We start from the raw sequence: 18005 nt of genomic DNA on the forward strand, positions 1-18005 counted from the left end.
CTCATAATACTTTGACTTTCACAAACAGTAGATTGCACAGCAGCTTGTAAACATTTTAAGTTGCATAAACTTCACCTTGATTTTCATATGTAGTATAATACTGTCTACTAAAACTCCTTTTTGTTTCAACTAAGTACTGTCACATATATTGGTTTATAATAATGGTTGTTATTATTTTTAAAGTGTTTTCCATTTGAAGAAAAGAAGTAAATTCCTATGTCAGAGTAACCAATCTGGCTGAAGAATAGGTATTAGCCAGAGAGGTCTAGATGGTAAAAATCCATCTTCTAGCCTCAAAGAAGCTCCATGAACATAGAGGAAGGCCAAGTGTCACACAGCTTTCCTTCACTCGAGTTCATTCTTGACTAGAGCCTGTATGCCTCTTCCAGGGACATTTAAACTCTTAAAGGATTTCTTATGATATTTACTAAATACATTAAGAAGAATGCCAACCAGTGCCCTTTTGTGTACTGGGACATATACTCATGTGATTAAAACAGGTAACATGAACTCTGACTTTAAAATCTATTATAGATATAAATGCTCTAAGCTAGAAAATGTTTTCCACATCCACAGTCAATGATGGGAGCCTTTCATTCCTCAGAAATAATCCCTTTTTAGGTCATCAAGAAAGGGTACAACTGCTGCAGCTCATGATGCAATATCTTCATGACCCCAGAGCACATACAAATCCTAAGGGAACCACCATAGTACAGCACTCATTCTTGGCACCAGAACAAATGAAACACTCTATCCTGCACACACCTGCCAGAGCAGGCCACTTTCCTCTTCTGTGAGATTTAAAAAGCTCCCCAAAATGTTATTACTCCCATTTCCAATACACAAAAATAGGGGAAAGGCTGTTTTCAGTTCTTGGCCTTTAAACAACTCTAAATGTCAGTACTCACAGTGGCACATTACAAAGTAATAAACAGTGCGCACTTGAGGGCAAACCACATATTGAGCTAATGAAGAGCTCACTGTGATTAGGATTCGATCAAACATAATAGCAGAACATAAGCACATTTTATCTGAATTCTGTAATGAATATACATGCTGCAATAACATTAAAAAAGCATGGCAGCCGATTCCAAACAAGCAAGAATAGTTTTGTGCAGATAGTGGGTCTTTGTGTGTTTGAACTCCCACCACCTAAGGGCAAACTTGATATGCATGCTAATGACCTACAATTATCAAATTAAAAAACAAAAATGCTAAAGGATGCCAGAGTGAACATCAGGGAAAGATCCACTCTCCCTTAACTTTTTACAAATAAATTTAAACTGTAAATTAGAAACACAAATCAATGTGAGTGGCTCTAACATTCAAATGGAGTAAAGGAACTGTGTAGGAGACCAACCCCATAACTTTGTGTTGTTGTTCTTTTAAATTTCTTGACCAGCTCTTAGATGATGATGATGTTTATCTCCCTGTTCTCGGCTGCCCGGTAAAAGAATGGCACGCAGGGTTTGCTGGCCAAGCCTGGGTGCTCCTGGGTGTCCTGCCTTACAGGAGGCAGCTGCACAATCTGCTCTGCAGTGGGGTTGTCATGGGGAGAACCCTCCCTGGTCACTGCTGGTGCAGGCTCCACGCTGTCATCCAGGTTCACCTCATAAAAATCTTTGGAGAGAGGGAGGCGGGGGTCTGAGCACAGTGCTAGCCTCCCCTGCTTCTGCCTGCCCACCCTGCCTGAGGGCTGTACTCACCATCATGCTCACCAGCAGCCCCAAGTTCCTTGGGGCCTGGGGCCCCTGGAGTGGGCTCATCAGGAGGGTTCTGGGCAGTGGTGAGGAATTTGTCATGCCCCTCGTTGTAGTCGTCCCCAAGTGGCCACATCAGCTCCTGCATCTCCAGTAGATTTTCCTGAATGGAGGGGTGCTCAGCTGCCACTCCAGAGCCAGCACCAGCGCCCATGCCAACCCCCACCCCCACAAAGATGTTGCACACCCTACCTTTGTTTCCTCCTCGTTCTGGGCCAGACTGATGACATCCTCCATCTCTTGGTGCCGTGTGTTTGGCACTGGCCCCTGGCTGTCATATACGGTGATGTACTCTCCTGCGAGAGGACACAGCTCAGACACTGGGGCCCCTCCGATGGCCCTGCAGCTCCCCCTGCCATGCCCTGGCCTCCCGCTCACTCGTGCCATCTGTCGCTCCAGAGAGCTGGATGAATCCAATCTCTAGTTTTTCCACCTGCTCCTTCCTGTCTGCCTTCTCCTTCCGGAGGTCCATAAAGCCACTCTGGAGCCAAAATAATGGGGTCACATCTCGGGAGATACCTGTCCTGCCCCGCCCCCACTTTTCTTGGCCCATGCCAGGACTTACCTTCACCTTCTCCATGGCCTCCTTCAGGGCCCAGTACCTCTCCCCACACACAAACTCACCCCCAGTCCCTGGGACTGAGGCCTCTGCCTCTGGCTCCTTCCAGGCTGAGGCTACCAGATGAGCCAGGTGTGGGCAGCACAGCCTTCACAACTTCTGCTGCCCACATAGCCATGCCTGCTCCTCCTGGGAACTGGCTCCAGCGGAGTTGAAAAATGCCACTTGAAGGCAAGAGGTGAGTATTCTTGTAGGGGCATACACAGAACAAATGGGGCAGGGAGGTGGAGCACAGCCCCTTCCCTTGGGGCCTCAGAGAGTGCACCTGTTGGTCACAGGTGACAAGGTGTCTGACCACTGGCTCCTGGAAGGGGTGAGGGGCCAGAGCAATCAGAAGGCGGGAAAACCAAGAGCATAAGAGGGTCTGGGAGGGACCACAGAGGAAGGTGGCAAAGCGGGGCAGGGGAAGTCAGGCTCACCGTGGCCTCCCGGCTCTCCAGGTCTTCTGGGATGTTTGGCATGGGCTGAGGCGCCTCCTCCTCCTCATTGTCCAGATGTCGTGCTCCATCTCCTGTGGGGAGGTGGCCAGAGGGGTCCTCAGACAACCCAACAAGGGAGGTACTGTGGGCCCACCTCTGTCCCCACCCTGACCGTGTAACCCTGAGCCAGCCCTTCCGCAAAGGGGAATGAGCTGCTGTTCTTGATTTTTCCTTTTCAGAACCAAGATCTTGCTATATTGCCCAGGCACAGTCCCACTACTGGTCAGTGCAGAAGTTCTGACCTTCTCCCTTTCTGATCTGGGCCAGTTCACTCATCCTTAGGCAACCTGGTGGCCCCTGCTCCCAGGAGATCACCATATTGATGCTGAACTTAGTGCAGACACCCGGTTGGCATAACGACCAGCTGTTCTAAAGGTCTCTTCCAACCCCTCAGTCCTGTGCTGCTAACAGTCCCCCATTCTTCCTGGGGCTCTCTCCTCTTCCTCTGAGTGGTCTCCTGTACCTTCTCCAGGGAGAGCCATGAGGCTCAACTGGGTCTCCAGCTGTTGGTTCTGCTGGCTGGCAGCTTCTAGGTGCTCCTAAGGGGATGGAAAACAGAGTGAGAAGGCACAGAAGTTGCCAAGTCATCCCCCTCGGGGTCCCGTCCTCAGCAACTCCCTCCCCTGGGTCTCCTGCAGCTTTTGGCGGGCCATCTCAGCCACCGCGTTGCCCCAAGCTTCCTGCTGCTGCAGCTGGTCCACGAGCTGGGTCTGCAGCAGTAACTGCCTGTGCAATGCCTCCTTCTCAGAGGTCAGCTGCTGATAGGTGGCCACCTACTGCTGCAGGTGACCCAGGTACTAATCTCACTACTGATGCAGACTCTGAGACTCTTGGCTCTTCAGCTCCACCTGCAGGAAGACCCTGGGCATGAGGGTATGTGGTGGCTGGCTTCCAGATTCTGGACCCATTAATAGGGTAGTAAGGGCACTGTGGGGCTCTGTCACCTGCCGAGGACCCCGGTCCCTTGCTCCAGGCCTAAGAGGCTTCCTCCCTTGCCTAGAACCCCATACCTCCTTCCCCAGCCTCAAATCTCATGTTCTTCTTCCCTCAATTTAAACTGTAGACCACAGACTGGTGGAAAAGCAGAGGGAGCCAACCACCATCTGCTAAGTGTGCTATATGCCTAATGCTTTCCATGTATTCTCTCATTCAATCCTCAGCACCTCTGCAAGGAAAATGCTAACTTCCTTTTGAAGTTAAAGAAACAGAGACTTAGAGATGAACAGTAGTTGAATGGTGACCAGTGGAACCCAGGCCAGAATCCAGTTTGAATCTAAGGAGGCTTTTTTGTTTTGTTTTGAGACAGTGTCACTCTGTGGCCCAGGCTGGAGTGCAGTGGTGCAGTCTCAGCTCACTGCAACCTCCACCTCCTGGGCTCAAGCGATTCTCGTGCCTCAGCCTCCTGAGTAGCTGGGATTACAGGCATGCGCCACCATGCCTGGCTAATTTTTTGTTGTTGTTGTAATTTTAGTAGAGGTGAGGTTTCGCCATGTTGGCCAGGCTGGTCTCAAACTCCTGAACTCAAGTGATTCTCCTGCCTCAGCCTCCCAAAGTGCTGGGATTACAGGTGCGAACCACCATGCCTGGATAAGGAGCCTCTTATCACTGTCTCTTCCCCTATGATTGGGCGGCTCCATGCATCTAGCTAGGATGATGATGTCCAGATCTGGGAGGAGCCCAGGGCTACCCACCTCTAAAAGTCAGAGGGCAGGAAGCAAGAAACAGTCATAGGGCTGCCCTGGAGGGTCCTGGGGTCACCTGCCCCCCAGCTGGAGCTGCCTTTGGCCTGGCACCTCCCCTCCCCAGAGGCTGGTGCCCACCTCCCAGCCCTTCTTGGATGGGGTGGAGGTTACCATCTTCTTCACATTGTCTAGCTTCTCCTGCAGCTCCTTTACGTGCTGCTGCAATTGCAGTGCACTCTTGTTCTCATTGTTCTGCACAGAGAGATGCAATCAGCTTCCATCTACTGCAGCTGGAGACACCAGAACTTGGTGTCTGCCTCCCATGTCACCGGGAAGGGTGGAGGCAGGATAGAAAAATCATCCCTTCTCCCCCACAGCCATCAGAGCAGGGCCTGATGAGCTGTAGCTCACAGGTGCCTTTAGAAGTTCCATTTCATGTGAGGGCTACACTGCCCCATTTTACAGGTGGGGAAACAAAGGCCTGGAGGGATAGGGATGAGGGCAGGCTCCCCAGGTGGGGCAACCCACCAGATCCTTGAAGCTGCACTGTGGCTCAGCCAGCTGCTTGTCGAGCTTGTGGTTCTGGAAGAGCATGAGCCTCTCCTGCTTTCGCAGCCTCTCCTCCTGCTTTTGTAGCCTCTCCTCCTGCTTTTGTAGCCTCTCCTCCTTCTTCCACAGTCTCTCCTCCTGGTCCCACAGCCTCTTTTCCTGCTTTCGCAGCCTCTCCTCCTCCTTTCGCAGCCTCTCCTCCTGCTTGCGTAGCCTCTGCTCCTGCTTTCGCAGCCTCTCACCCTGCTCCCCTAGCGTCTTCTGCTGCTCCTGAAGCGTCTCACTTTGTTCACACAGTCTCTTCTGCTCCCACACCCTCCACTCCTTCTGCTCTCGGAGCATCTCCTCCTGCTCCTGGAGTCTCTGCTTTTGTTCCTTGCTCAAGAGACTCAAGGTCTGATTGTTTTCCACCTGGGATTGGAGCTTTCCCTCCAGACCCTCCACTTCCTGCCTCAGGTGTTTGGCCTCATCTTGTAGCTGTTCCACCAAAGAGGTCACTGCTGGGGGCGCCAGGGATGGGGGCTCAGCTGAGAAACCAAGCAGACAATAAGGGCCTCTGGATTCACCACCCCGTCCCCCCCACCAAAAAAAACCCTCCTCTTGATGCACAGCTCTTCTCAGGCTTCCCAAACTTGGTCTCACTGCTAATGATTCCTCGCACCCGATGGTAGCCAATTTCCAAGCCACTTTCACATAGAGAGCACTGTGGGTGGCTGAAAATGGGCACTCCTCCCTCTTTGCTGATGGGGACCCTGAGGCTCATGGAGATGACAAAACTTGCCGTCTATTGGCACAGACCTCTTTCCCTCTGCCTCAAAGCCCTTCCATCCGCCCACCTCCCTGGGACATTCTAGGCCACCCCTACAGACCTCTGATGACAGTCCTGCTCCCAGGTCACACCAGCCCCATCTTACCCATCTGGTTTTGGAGTTCAGACAAGCTCCTCTCCAGCTCCTGTATCCGACGTATGTCACTCTTCTTCTCTTCCTTCAATGTGCGAGCCTGCCCAAAGCACAGGGGAAAGGGGCCTGGAGAGAGGGGCTGGTGGCTGGACAGGCTACCATCTCCCTCTCTGCCCCCATCTCCACAAAGCCCAGACCCAAGACCACCTCTGGCTGTACTATTCCCATTTTACAGATGCCCAGAAAGATCCAGTGACCTATCTAAGGTGGGGGCTGAGGGGTCAGATCTCACCTCCACCGACATTTTCCGCATCCTCTCTTGCCACCGGGCCCTCTCTCCTTTTATGTGTTCAGCGTATTCGTCTTTCTGTAGCTGGACTTGTTTTAATGACTCTGTCACCTGCAAGAAATGGGCACAGAAGTTAGGAAGGGCTGTCACTGGTCCTCACCTGCTCCTGGCCACCTGGGGTCATCTTCCTTCCACATCCCTCCCTCTGCAAAGCCTCACCTGTGTCACATGTGTGTTCAGCAGCGCCCGCTCCTTTATGGTCTGCTGTAACCGCCGCTTGAGGACCGCTTCACTGCAGCTCGAGGACTGGATGGTGAAGAGTGAGAAGTTTTGATCTGGGGAGCCCAGGCAGTGCCCCTTAAAAGGGCTAGGGCTAGGCTCAATATACAACTTGGTTAGTAAAGATCAAGGCATTTCCAAGCCCGTGGCCTGGTTATTAAAAGAACTCAGTAAAGTTGGAAGGGACAGGGAAAGAGATCGAATTTACAGCTGGCTAACAGAGGCCCAGAGAGATCAGATAATATTGCTGTTGTTATTACTGTTATTGCTACCACTGTTTGAGCCGTCATGGAGTGCTTCACCAGGTTCCATGCTACAATCCCATTTCATCCTCACAAACACCATGTGAGACAATTACTAGGATTACCTCTATTGTGTAGATGAAAAACATCGAGTGTTCCAGGTTAAGTGCTTGCTTAAGATCACTTAGACAGAGCTGGGATTTGAACACCCAGGTCTATCCTATTCCCTAAGCCCATTTTTCTTGCTGGGGATGGGGGCACAGATAGGAAGGGGGTAATTAATCTTTTGTTCACTTTTTGAAAGGATGATACATTCATATAGTCCAAAACTCAGAAGGTATAGAAGGGAGGTGTCTCCCAGGCACCCTTTACTCTCTCCTGAGTTTTTTATGAATGCTTGCAGACATGTTTTTGTATATTATCATAGTACACACACACACAAACACACACACACAACACACCCCGTTTCTCTACAGAAACAGTAACATACTAAAGGTACTCTTCTGTACCTTCACAGAACAACTACCCAATACCCCACCTAGGACTTGGCCAAGGCCACAGCCAGGAAAGGGAAGGGCAGGCACTTGGCCTCTGAGCTCTGCATCCAGTGCTCACTCCCAACAGTGCCCCCCAACTCACCCACAGCAGCTGACTCAGCCCCAGGCTGCCTCTAACAACCCTACACAAAAGCAGTGAGAAATGACCATGCTGCCTTCTGGGCAGGACACTCCATCCTGCAGAAGGGACCTTTAGGCTCACTCCTCCATCTGGGAAGCCAGGCTGCCAGGGGATGGGGCAGCTGGTTGGACTCACCCTGTCCTCTTCCTGCTGCTGTGTAGACACAGCACAGAGAGCCCGCTCCAATTCTTGAATACGCTGTAAGGAGTATTGCAGGTGGCCAGCCAGATCCTTGGACTCTTCTGTAATGAGAGAGGTTGAGATGGGGCCCAAAGGACTCCCCCTAAAGACCTGTCAAAGTGCCAGGTTGAAGGATGATGGGGTGCCCAGATTCCCACCTTCAAAGTGTTGGGCAGCAGATTTAGTATGGTATAGGGTGGTCTTCAAGTCTGCCTTTTCCAATGTGAGGATGTTGATTGTCTGGAATTGAACGTTTGGGAGAAAAGCCAAGCAAATGCTGAAAGAGAAGGAAAGACACATTCTCCAGAGGACGGGAGAAAGCTCCCCACCCTCCACTCACCTCTAACTGCTCCGTTTGTGCTTTGTGTATTTCATTGTTTGCTTTCTTTGCCTATAGGAAGAGGAAGACAGAGCTCTTACAACGGGGAGGCAGAGATGGCACAGCAAGAGACATGGCCCCAGAATGCCACCAATGCCCCAGGACAGGGCCGCCAATGTCCCAGGACAGGCCCACCCATGGGACCAGGTTATCAGGGACCCTGTGGGGATGGGGTGGAATCTGAGGGGTGAGCCTTCTTCCCCAGGCTGGGAGTGGGTAAGATGAGACTGGCACCTCTACATCTGAGTGCCCCCCAAACCCAGCAGTCATGTTGTGAGCAAAGAAATCACGTTACTTCTTCCAGCTGATGTTCCACTTCTTTCTTCTGCTCTTTCTGTGGGGAGAGTCAAATTCAGGTGACTGAGAGTGGCCCCCTCAACTCTATTCCCCAGACCAGGAAGCGGTAGGCAGGGACCAGGAATGGATTTTAAAGGCAACATTCTCAGACCCAGTGGCAATACAAACTGGCCAACGCTCCTCAGGCTCCCAAGGACAGAGGATTTGAGTCTTTGTTGGTTTTTGCTCACAGCCACAGAACTCAAAGTCTGAATCTGGATTCTCTTGAAAGGACAGTAACATAAACCTCTAGAGAGGGAGTCTCAGGAAGGCCCACATTTCTGCCAGCTTGTGATTTAGAAAGGTGCCTTCATTCAACAAACTTACTGAGCACATACGGGCCAGCTATAGTTCTTCACAGCAGATATGGGATGGAAAAGGAAGACAGGAGCCCTTGGCCCTCAGCTTTCCATTCTAGGGGCCTTTAAATCTCAGACTCTCAGAGCTAACAGGGACCTTTGATGCTCTACCTCCTCCGGAAACACGAGCCCAAGGAGGACAGGTGGCTTGTCCAGACTCAAAGCAAATTAGGGACTGAGTCAGGGCAGAAATACAGGGCCCCTGACAACCAGTCAGGCTAGCACTTCCCTGAGAGGTGACAACCCCAGGGCATGTGTGGCAAGGACTGGAGCAGGGGTGTCTGGAGAAGAGAGAGTCGGCAAAGAGGGCAGCGACAAAAGAGCCATGCTGCATGCTCCTTGCTCTGGGGTCCCTCCCGGTGAGGCCTGTGTGCTCCAGCTCCCCATTTGCCATTGGCAACAGGGTCCCCCAGCCCCTTTCTTCAGGGCCCCAAGGGGAAACTAAAGCCCAGCATTGGCAGCGTGGAATCAGGGGACCCCACTGGACTCTTACCAATGATTCTATGTTTTCATTGAGTTGATGGATAGTCATGGAGCTTGACTCCAGGGCTACTGCTAGTCCTTGGTACTGGCTCTGAGGCACATGCAGAGAGGAGGAGTTGGAAGAGGATTGTGGGGAGAGGTAAAGAGAACAATCATTAGGGCTGGGGTGTATGTGGGCTGTCTCAGCTGGCAGAGGGTCTCCCAGCCCCCCACTGTGAGAGGAGGTTGGAGGGCTGGCCTGCAAAGTCACTGCACCTCGGCCCAGGGCCTCTTACTTCCAGATCCTTCAGGGTAACAGATGATGCAAGAGTAATAAAAATGAGAAATTTAAAAAAAAGAACTTACATGGGAAATAGTTATGTATATAGAGAAAGTATAAAAACAGCAAGAAGTCAGGCACAGTGGCTCACACGTGTAATCCCAGCAGTTCGGGAGGCTGAGGCGAGTGGATCACTTGAGGCCAGGAGTTCAAGACCAGCCTGGCCGACATCGTGAGGCCGCATCTCTACTAAAAATACAAAGATTAGCCAGGTGTGGTGGCAGGTGCCTGTAATCCCAGCTACTCAGGAGGCTAAGGCAAGAGAATCACTTGAACCCGGGAGGCAGAGGTTGTAGTGAGCCAAGATCACACCACTCCACTCCAGTCTGGGTGACAGAATGAGACTCTGTCTCAAAAAAAAAAAAAAAAAAAAAAAAATGGCCCAAATCCCACATACCTGCTCTGTACGTTATTCCCAAATTACTTTTAAACTTTTAGGTGTCACCATTTCCAAGATGATAAAAGATGTGGAGAAGGAAAAACCCCATCAATCAAGCAGGTGAAGAAGCAGACAGAAACATGCTGAAGGTTAATGGCAGCAACATAAAACAAGGCAGAGGCCAAGTATCCCCCAAGACAGAGAAGCCTCAGGGCCATGCACAGCTGGAGACAGCAAGCCAGAGGGGGGTCTTGGCACTGCCTCACCTTCCACTTGTCCAATGGGAGAGTGCTACCCCATTGGAGTGGTTAAGGTTGGACACCAGCACCTTCAGAATGTCCTGAATCGACAGGAGGTGACAAGGGAAAAACAAGGGCAGGGGGCAAAAGACAGAAGTGGCTTAGAGAGAAGTAAGAAAGTCAGGGTAGGAGGAAGATGTGGGTTCAGGAAAAGGAAACGCTGAAGAAGAGCAGAGGAGATTAAAACCATGGCCTGTGCCATTCTTCCAAATGGCCACCTGCTGCCTTGCCAGGGGCAGGAACAAATAGATGGAAAAGTCCCCTGAGTGATGTAGTCACAGAGTGGAGTCAGCTGACCAACACAGCTCTTAATATGCTCACTGGACCCCTCTCCTCAGGCCCAGGACATGTGTGATGAATCTGGTGGAGCTCCAGACCTCCACCTCCATTAAAAAAAACCAGACTCCTGAGTAAGAGTTCACCTGAACTAAGGGGACTCCAGCTAAAAAACAAGTTTGAAAGACACTGATCTTATCCAGTATCATCTTACAGAGTAGGAAACTGAGGCCCAGTGGAAGAAGTGATTTTTCTGTGGTCACCCAGCAAGCTGGTGGCAAGTTAGAGCTTCTCTTACTCCTAAGGCCTGGGGCTCTCCTCACCACACCCTGGGCCCCCTTCAGTGACTCCTAATGGGACAGCCTGATGGCAAGTGGCTGTACTCATTAGCCCAGCTTCCCCTTGAGAGTGTGGATCAGGAAAATCAAACAGCAATGACCATTTCCTGGGTATCCTGGGTGTTTACAGCAGGCCATGTACTAGGGGTTAACATGAAAACAACAATAATAAGGAATCTCATTTAAACTTCACAAATGGAAGTCAAAGAATACTACCCCTATTTTACAGATGTGAAAAGAGAGGCTCAAAGAGCTCAAGCAACTTGCCATAAATCAGATCCCTAGCAGATGGAGAAGCAGGATTCAAACCGAGAATTCTTAACCAGTACCCAGCAATCTCAACAATTACCCTCTACTGCCCCTTGTGCCCCCTGTCCCCAGGAGCCTGGCCAGCCAAGACTCACATCCCCAGGTGAATGGCAACCACCAGAAGTGGTTGTCTCAGGGCTACTGCCAGTTTTTTTCTTTTTTATCTTCGCTCCTCTTGCAACACCAGGGCTGCTCCTCTGCTGATATTCTTTTAGCTGTGGGAAAGAAGAGTAGTAATACACATGAGAACTACCAGCCCCTACAGCCACACCCTCCTTGCAGTTTTTGCAAAATACTCTTATACACCATCTGATTTAATGCCACCAACAACTGTACAAGGTGTTTTCACAATCACTTAGTGATTGACAGGGATGGATATTATGGCTAAAAAAAAGTGGGGGGGCAATAATGGAACTTAAACTCCGTCTTCTGACTCCAAGCTCTGGGGTTTTGCCATGAATCAGCAGCTGCCTGCGACCAAATCCAGAGGCAGACGTAGAAAAGTCAACATTACATAGGCAGGAACTACATGCTGTGTGGTTTAGAGTCATACATCCTCACATGTCTGTTAGTGTGAGGAAGTGCACCAATATCTCTCACACTTTTATATCAATGTGTGCTCATGGCAGAAGGCAGCTTTTTTGTTAAATCTGGGAATTTATCAGAAAGCGGACAACCCAAGTCTCATTTCAGAGAGAAGTCTGGTATACTCTTAGAAACCTAAGTGAGGGTCATCCCTAAGTACATTAATGTTTTTTCTCTCTCAAGAGAATCAAGGGAAACTGATGCTTCAGAAAGATCTCCCACATTCATCCTGTGGCACTCAATGTGCTCCAAGTTGAGATGATATGAGGAAGAGTCAAGCTGTCAAGTTCAGTTTCCCAAGATCTATTCCATAGAAGGTGAGCAAATCTCACTTCAGAGACCACTGACTGAAGGGCAGTCTGGTCCCAGAACCATGGAGAATTAGAATATGAGGTGGAGAACTCAGAAAAAAATGTTCAAGTCTCTCTGGAGAGTAGAAGCCTGGGAGAAAACCAAACCAAACCCATTCTCCCATTACCACCCAGAGATACTGTCAACGTTTTGAGCTCACAGGGGAAGTGTAGGCTTTTCACACTGTCGATGTCTATGTGAAGGGAGTAAGGCAGCCTGAAACCTCTTGCTCCTAGGTCCCATAGTCCCCATTTCCCTTCTAGCTGCAAATTTGTGCTGTGACCAGAGGTACCAGAAGTGGGGTGAGAATGCTTAGGGGACTGGGTTGTTAGATCAAAGTCCGGTCTTGCAGCAGTAATGACAGTTCCTAGGGGGACTGTGACATCACTACATTCCACTCCTCCTGGGGGTGGGGGGAACCACATCAGTGCAATGGCTGAGTTGCTGCTCCACGATGGGGGAGGGAGGTGTAGGGCTGGCACCCAGGTCCTTGGAGATTCATCCATTCCAGAGAGCCCAGGGAGGTCGGGCTTGGGTCAACAGGAGGGGAGAGCAGAGTCTGCTCAGGGAACCCCAGGAGTCACCAGTGCAAAGTCACCCAGGGATGACTGGTGATGCTGGGGGGTTGGGGCTGGGGGACCCAGGTCCTTGGAGAGGTGAGCCCAAAGAACCCAGGGAGGTTGGGCTTGGGGCGGCAGGACGTGAGGGCTGAATATGGAGCAGGGAGCCCCAGCAGTCACCCGCCCAAAGTCACCCCAGGGTGATTGGTGAGGGCAGAGGCTGGGCTGCTGGCTGAAGGGGCGGGGCTTACTGACAAGACTTTGGTGGGGGGAGCCCAGAGGTGCCGGGGTAGAGGGGCCCAGCCCGGTGTGCCTCAGGAGTGGTATGGACTCTGGGAGTGGTCTTGTCATCGGAGGGGATCTCTGGCTAGGTTGGGGGGCCATGACCTTTTTCTTGGCTTTTTACCTTTTTCTTGGCTGCTGCCAATTTGTTCTGTCGAGTTTCTTCTAACATCATGGGGTGGGGAGGGCCGTAGGGTTGGGGCCACATCAGCGAACACCTCCAGGCACCTACCAGGCTGCTGTGTGACTGAGCCAGAGGAGCCGTAACCAGGACCACACTGGAATGCAGAATAGGGGTGTGGCCTTAATGCTCCAATCCCATTGGTCAATGAGAAAGATGCAAGGGAAAGGAGGCGTGGCCAGACAGCAGTGTGTCCAGAGGAACCTGTGACATCACAAGGAAAGCTGCACATGCAACTGCTGTCCCCGCCCTCTTGGGGAGAGGGGCGGGGCCTGCCTACTCTGGGAGAGGGGAGGGCCGGTTTTTGCTTTAAAATGTTAAAAATAAACTTTAAAAATATATGTGTTTACACTTTATATATATGTGTGTCAGTGTGTGTGTGTCTACATGTTCCTCCAGAGCTGTCTTCATTATCCAGCTTCTATGCATGGTCTGTGACTTTGGCCTATATTTTTCATCTTCAGATGGAGTATAAGAAGTACCAGTATTACCCCAGTTAAGACACAAATCCTATAAAAATGGAAAATCCATAGCATGTTTGACGATTAATGAATGAAGTGGACTATGTTATTCAACATTCCAATAAGGTAAAATAATCACAATGATTTCTCTGTTTTGGAAAAAACGTTTCTCTTATTCTCCTACATTATTAAGATTTTTTAAAAAACAAGAAACATGTCTAATATCTTTAAAAACACAAAGCTTTTGGGCTGGGTGTGGTGGCTCACACCTGTAATCCCAGCACTTTGGGAGGCCTAGGTGGGTGGATCACTTTAGGTTAGGAGTTCAAGACCAGCCTGGCCAACATAGTGAAACCCCATCTCTACTCGAAATACAAAAACTGGCCAGATGTGGTGGTGGGTACCTGCAATCCCAGCTACTCGGGAGGCTGAGGCAGGAGAATCACTTGAACCCACGAGGCGGAAGTTGCAGTGAGCCAAGTCACGTCACTGCACTCCAGCCTGGGTGACAGACTGAGACTCTATCTCAAAAAAAAATAGTCAAAAATAAATAAAAACACAAAGCTTTCCATTTAATAAGCACTCAAAGGTCTTTATTGGTTTAAAGCATATACAAGGCCTATTTTTCTAGAATCACCTGGCCTCCCTAGGCCTTGCAAATGAAACTGAATTTCTCACTTGATACTTTGCTATGACTTGCAATCGTGAAAACAAAGAATTGTGTTATGTCACTGTGTATTGCTTGTTACCCGAATTCCACACTAGGCTGGGATCAAGGGTTGAATGTTTCATGATTTGCTCCATAACCTGTGAGCTTCTTTTCCTACACCAAACTAAGTTTTGTTCTAGAGTTCTACAATTTACAGTTAGTAGACAAGAGTGGTTCTCAAAAATGTAGTCTCTGGACTAGCAGCACCACCAGAATCTGAGAACTTTTTGTAAGTGCAAATTCTCAGGCCCCACCCTGGACATGGTGAATCAGAAACTCTGGAGTAGGGCTTAGCAATCTGTGCTGCAGTCATCCCTCCAGGTGTTCAAGAACCTCTGGCATACAGCAGGTAGAAAAATGTGTTTCCTTCTGTAGGTCCAAAGCCAGGGATACCATATGTTCTGTCTTGATATGAAACAATGACATGCAATTAAAAGACATAAATCTCCTTCCTGCTCCCACCCTCCATCCAACGTGTTTTATTTTCATGAGTTAAATAAGAAAACAAATGGCAATCAGAGATTCAGCCTAAAAGGTATATTTACAAGTGTCAGTTCTCATCCAGCCTGATCTCATACAATACCATTTACACCCTCTTACCTCTCAAGTTTTTTAAAAAGTGTCTTCACAATGTAAGTCTCAGGCACACTAGCAGTTCTATAATAAGACACCAAGTAGATCAGAATGTCCAAACTTACTAGAGAAGAAAAGTGGAATCACTGGCTGTATTTTCAAATTGCATTCAACAGGAAATATAAGTTTTGAATTCTTTCCACCTTCACACTTCCAAGTTAATAGCATTAAATCAGAATACTCCATTCTTCCAAAGCCTCTAGCCAGGCAAAGTTTTACTGTATTACTTCTTGCTTTCAATGGATATAAAGCAGAGTCCTGCTAGGCACATTTTGTATACCTGCAAAGATGCAGAAGTAAACAGTTCCATCTATTCAATATCAAAACAAAAGTCCTGCAAACCTCAGATGGTGAGTGTAATACTTCAGCACTAGCACCAAAGCCTCAAATATAAAAAGATACCAAGATCACCACAAGCAAACAAAATGAGCTCCCAGCCGGGAGCAGTAGTTCACGCCTGTAATCCTGACACTTTGGCAAGCCAAGGTGGGAGGATCACTTGAAGTCAGGAGTTCAAGACCAGCCTGGGCAGCATAGTGAATTCGCATCTCTACAAAAAATTTTTAAAATTAGCTGGGCATGGTGGCACACACCTATAGTCCTAGCTACTTGGGAGGCTGATGTATGAAAATTGCTTTAGCTCAGGAGTACAAGGCTGTGGTAGCTATGATCATGCCACTGCACTCCAGCCTGGGTGACAGAGCAAGATCTAGATAATTACAGTCTGTCCAGCTCCTGTTTATGTTAAAATGCTTTCAATCAGCAGGATAAAAATTAAGTGAAATGTGACTTTGGGGCTTGGCCAGAAAATAAGCAATGGTGAAACAGTCACTTCCCACAAGAATAAAAATGGCCAATAAACATATAAAAAAGATTCAAGGCCGGGGCTGTGGCTCACACCTGTAATCCCAGCACTTTAGGAGGCCAAGGTGGCTGGATCACCTGAGGTCAGGAGCTTGAGAATGGCCTGACCAACACGGTGAAATCCCATCTCTACTAAAAATTACAAAAATTGGCCAGGCATGGTGGTGGGCACCTGTAATCCCAGCTACTCAGGAAGCTGAGGCAGGAGAATCACTTGAACCCAGGAGGTGGAGGTTGCAGTTATCTGAGATTGCACTGTTGCACACCAGCCTGGGTGATAGATCAAGACTCCATCTCAAAAAAATAAAGTTTCAAAAGCACTAGAAACCAAAGAAATGTAATGAAAACAATGAGATTTTCTCCTTAAATATCAGCAAAGAGGACAAATGGAAGGGGGACACTGGAGCTCTGCCACTGTTGGGAGTATAAACTGAACCAATTTTTCTGCAGGATAATTTGAACATTTCTATTAAAAATCTTAAAACTATTTTATGTTATTTTCCTCCAGAAATTCTCCTTCTGTGAATTCAGCCCCAAAATGCTTTTTTGCGTCCATTAAAATACATATATAAGAAAATTTACTTCTGGAGTGGCAATGATTAACTTAATATACATCGAGCTTTTAAAAAGATGATGCCAAGGATATATTTACTGCCATAGAAATATGCCGAAAACATAGTGACAAAAGACTATATATTATGATTCTACTTTTTAAAATGTTCATATGCATAAAAAAATATAAAAAGCAACAAACCAGAATGTTTTCAGTGGCAAAATTAAAGACTTTTCTTCATATTTTGTCTTCCAAATTATTACAAAAAGAATGCAATTTTCTTTATAATCAGGGAGAAGTATTATTTTCATTTATTTACATAGAAATTTCTTTTCTTTTCCTTATTTTTTCTCATGTACGTATCACATGTACCCTAGAGAGCTTGAATCCCTACCTCTTGAGGTAAATCAGACCATTTCTGTCTCTATCAACTTGCCTCTTTTGGACATTTCAAATCAATGGAATTATACAATATGTGGTCTCATGTCTGGCTTTTTTACTTAGCTAATGTTTTTGAGGTTGGTCCATGACATATAACAGGTTTTGGTAGTTTGTTCCTTTCATTACTGACTAGAAGTCCATTGATGGATATACCACATTTTGTCAGCAGAGAACATTTAAACTTTGCTTTCAACTTCCCATGGTCTAAATGAAACCCTTGGAACACAGGACTTACAGCGAAAGCTGCTGTGCATGTCAAAGAACTACTTATCAGAACCAGCTTTGTCATCAGGAGCCTGAACTGCTGCAGAAATTTTTACCATTTTGCAACTTCCTTTTTCCAAGCAACTTTTGTGCTACTACACATCAGGACTTTTGAAGCATCTGATACATCCATCTAATAAGGATGAGCATGTGTCTGAGTGGACAAGTAAAACCATCTATGCTACACTGCATATTTTTTCCTCCCCCAGACTGGACCAGGGAATCTCTCAACTTTCTAGAGTATCCTGTCTCCCTTGACAAAGCTGAACAGTATTAAAGATCCTGCTGCCTTTGTTAGGCAGATTTGGAAGGGAGGCCCAACAGCAAGGGTGGAGAGGAAAAAGAGAGGGGAGTTTGTGGAACAGGAAGCCCCCCGGGGTTTGTGCATGGCTCCCAGCTGTTGAGGATGTTGTGGATGGGAAAGTGCTGGTGGTGTCCCCAGGCAAGCCTAGCACCTCTATTGGGCCCAGAAGGTCTGACTTTGTACACTTACCCATGTTCCAGAAGTGTTTACAAGCTGTTTTTGCTTTTGTTCTTTTCCTAAATAATCATTACTTGGTAGTTAGTTATTAACCTTTCTTTGGGAGAGAGACAGAGCTTTAAAACTGAAGAACGTAAGTTTCATTAAAATATCAAAAATGGAAAAAAGTTACTTTGTAAACAATTTGCTATACAAACCAAATGGCAGCTGCTGAGAATCTCAATAAATGTTAAATGCATTTGCTGCTGTTAGAAGAAATACAGAAAAAAAATTTAAACTACAGAAAAAAATGCATTTGCTGGCAGTGGTACCATTTACCTAAGGTTGCGTCGCTGTGTCATCATGCTGTGGTGGGGGGTATGTGTGGTGAATATGTGTGAAACTTTTCATCTCAGGATGGGTCATAATGTGAGCTGCAGTTTTCCTTCCAAATAGGGTTACAAAGTAGTAAAACATGGGCTTGGAAGTGACAGACCTGAGTGAATCAGCCAACCTTAAAGAAAA

The 18005-nt window shown here is 48.1% G+C and overlaps 1 protein-coding gene across 3 annotated transcripts; it reads right to left on the reverse strand.

Annotated features, from left to right (window-relative positions):
* Positions 1-45: 45 nt before the first annotated feature.
* LOC129013979 (golgin subfamily A member 6B-like) lies at positions 46-13187 on the reverse strand. 3 transcript variants are annotated; one of them, XM_063652416.1, is made up of 18 exons: positions 13039-13187; positions 11232-11351; positions 9227-9307; positions 8334-8372; positions 8000-8050; positions 7818-7899; positions 7615-7721; positions 6500-6586; positions 6284-6391; positions 6004-6091; positions 5069-5616; positions 4712-4792; positions 3322-3397; positions 2799-2890; positions 2139-2241; positions 1953-2056; positions 1707-1863; positions 46-1620 (listed from the first exon to the last, which is right to left on the reverse strand). In XM_063652416.1, the coding sequence occupies exons 1-18, from the start codon at positions 13120-13122 to the stop codon at positions 1406-1408; spliced, it is 2223 nt and encodes a 740-aa protein (XP_063508486.1). In that variant the 5' UTR covers positions 13123-13187; the 3' UTR covers positions 46-1405. The 3 variants fall into 3 exon arrangements, with proteins under 3 accessions (XP_063508486.1, XP_063508485.1, XP_063508488.1); XM_063652415.1 differs by having other exon boundaries at positions 4679-4792; XM_063652418.1 differs by lacking the exons at positions 46-1620; positions 2139-2241.
* Between the last annotated feature and the right edge of the window lie 4818 nt (positions 13188-18005).

Source organism: Pongo pygmaeus, chromosome 16, assembly GCF_028885625.2.
Source record: "Pongo pygmaeus isolate AG05252 chromosome 16, NHGRI_mPonPyg2-v2.0_pri, whole genome shotgun sequence".
Classification (NCBI taxonomy): Eukaryota; Metazoa; Chordata; class Mammalia; order Primates; family Hominidae; genus Pongo; species Pongo pygmaeus.

Excerpts from the sequence above, each read along its gene's own strand:
- LOC129013979 (XM_063652415.1), bottom strand. The coding sequence starts at position 13,122 with ATGTGGCCCCAACCCTACGGCCCTCCCCACCCCATGATGTTAGAAGAA. Across the intron at positions 4,793-5,068 it reads AGTGCAGCTTCAAGGATCTG|AACAATGAGAACAAGAGTGC; the intron begins GTGGGTTGCCCC and ends CTCTCTGTGCAG. Across the intron at positions 3,398-4,678 it reads CATCCAAGAAGGGCTGGGAG|GAGCACCTAGAAGCTGCCAG; the intron begins GTGGGCACCAGC and ends CCATCCCCTTAG.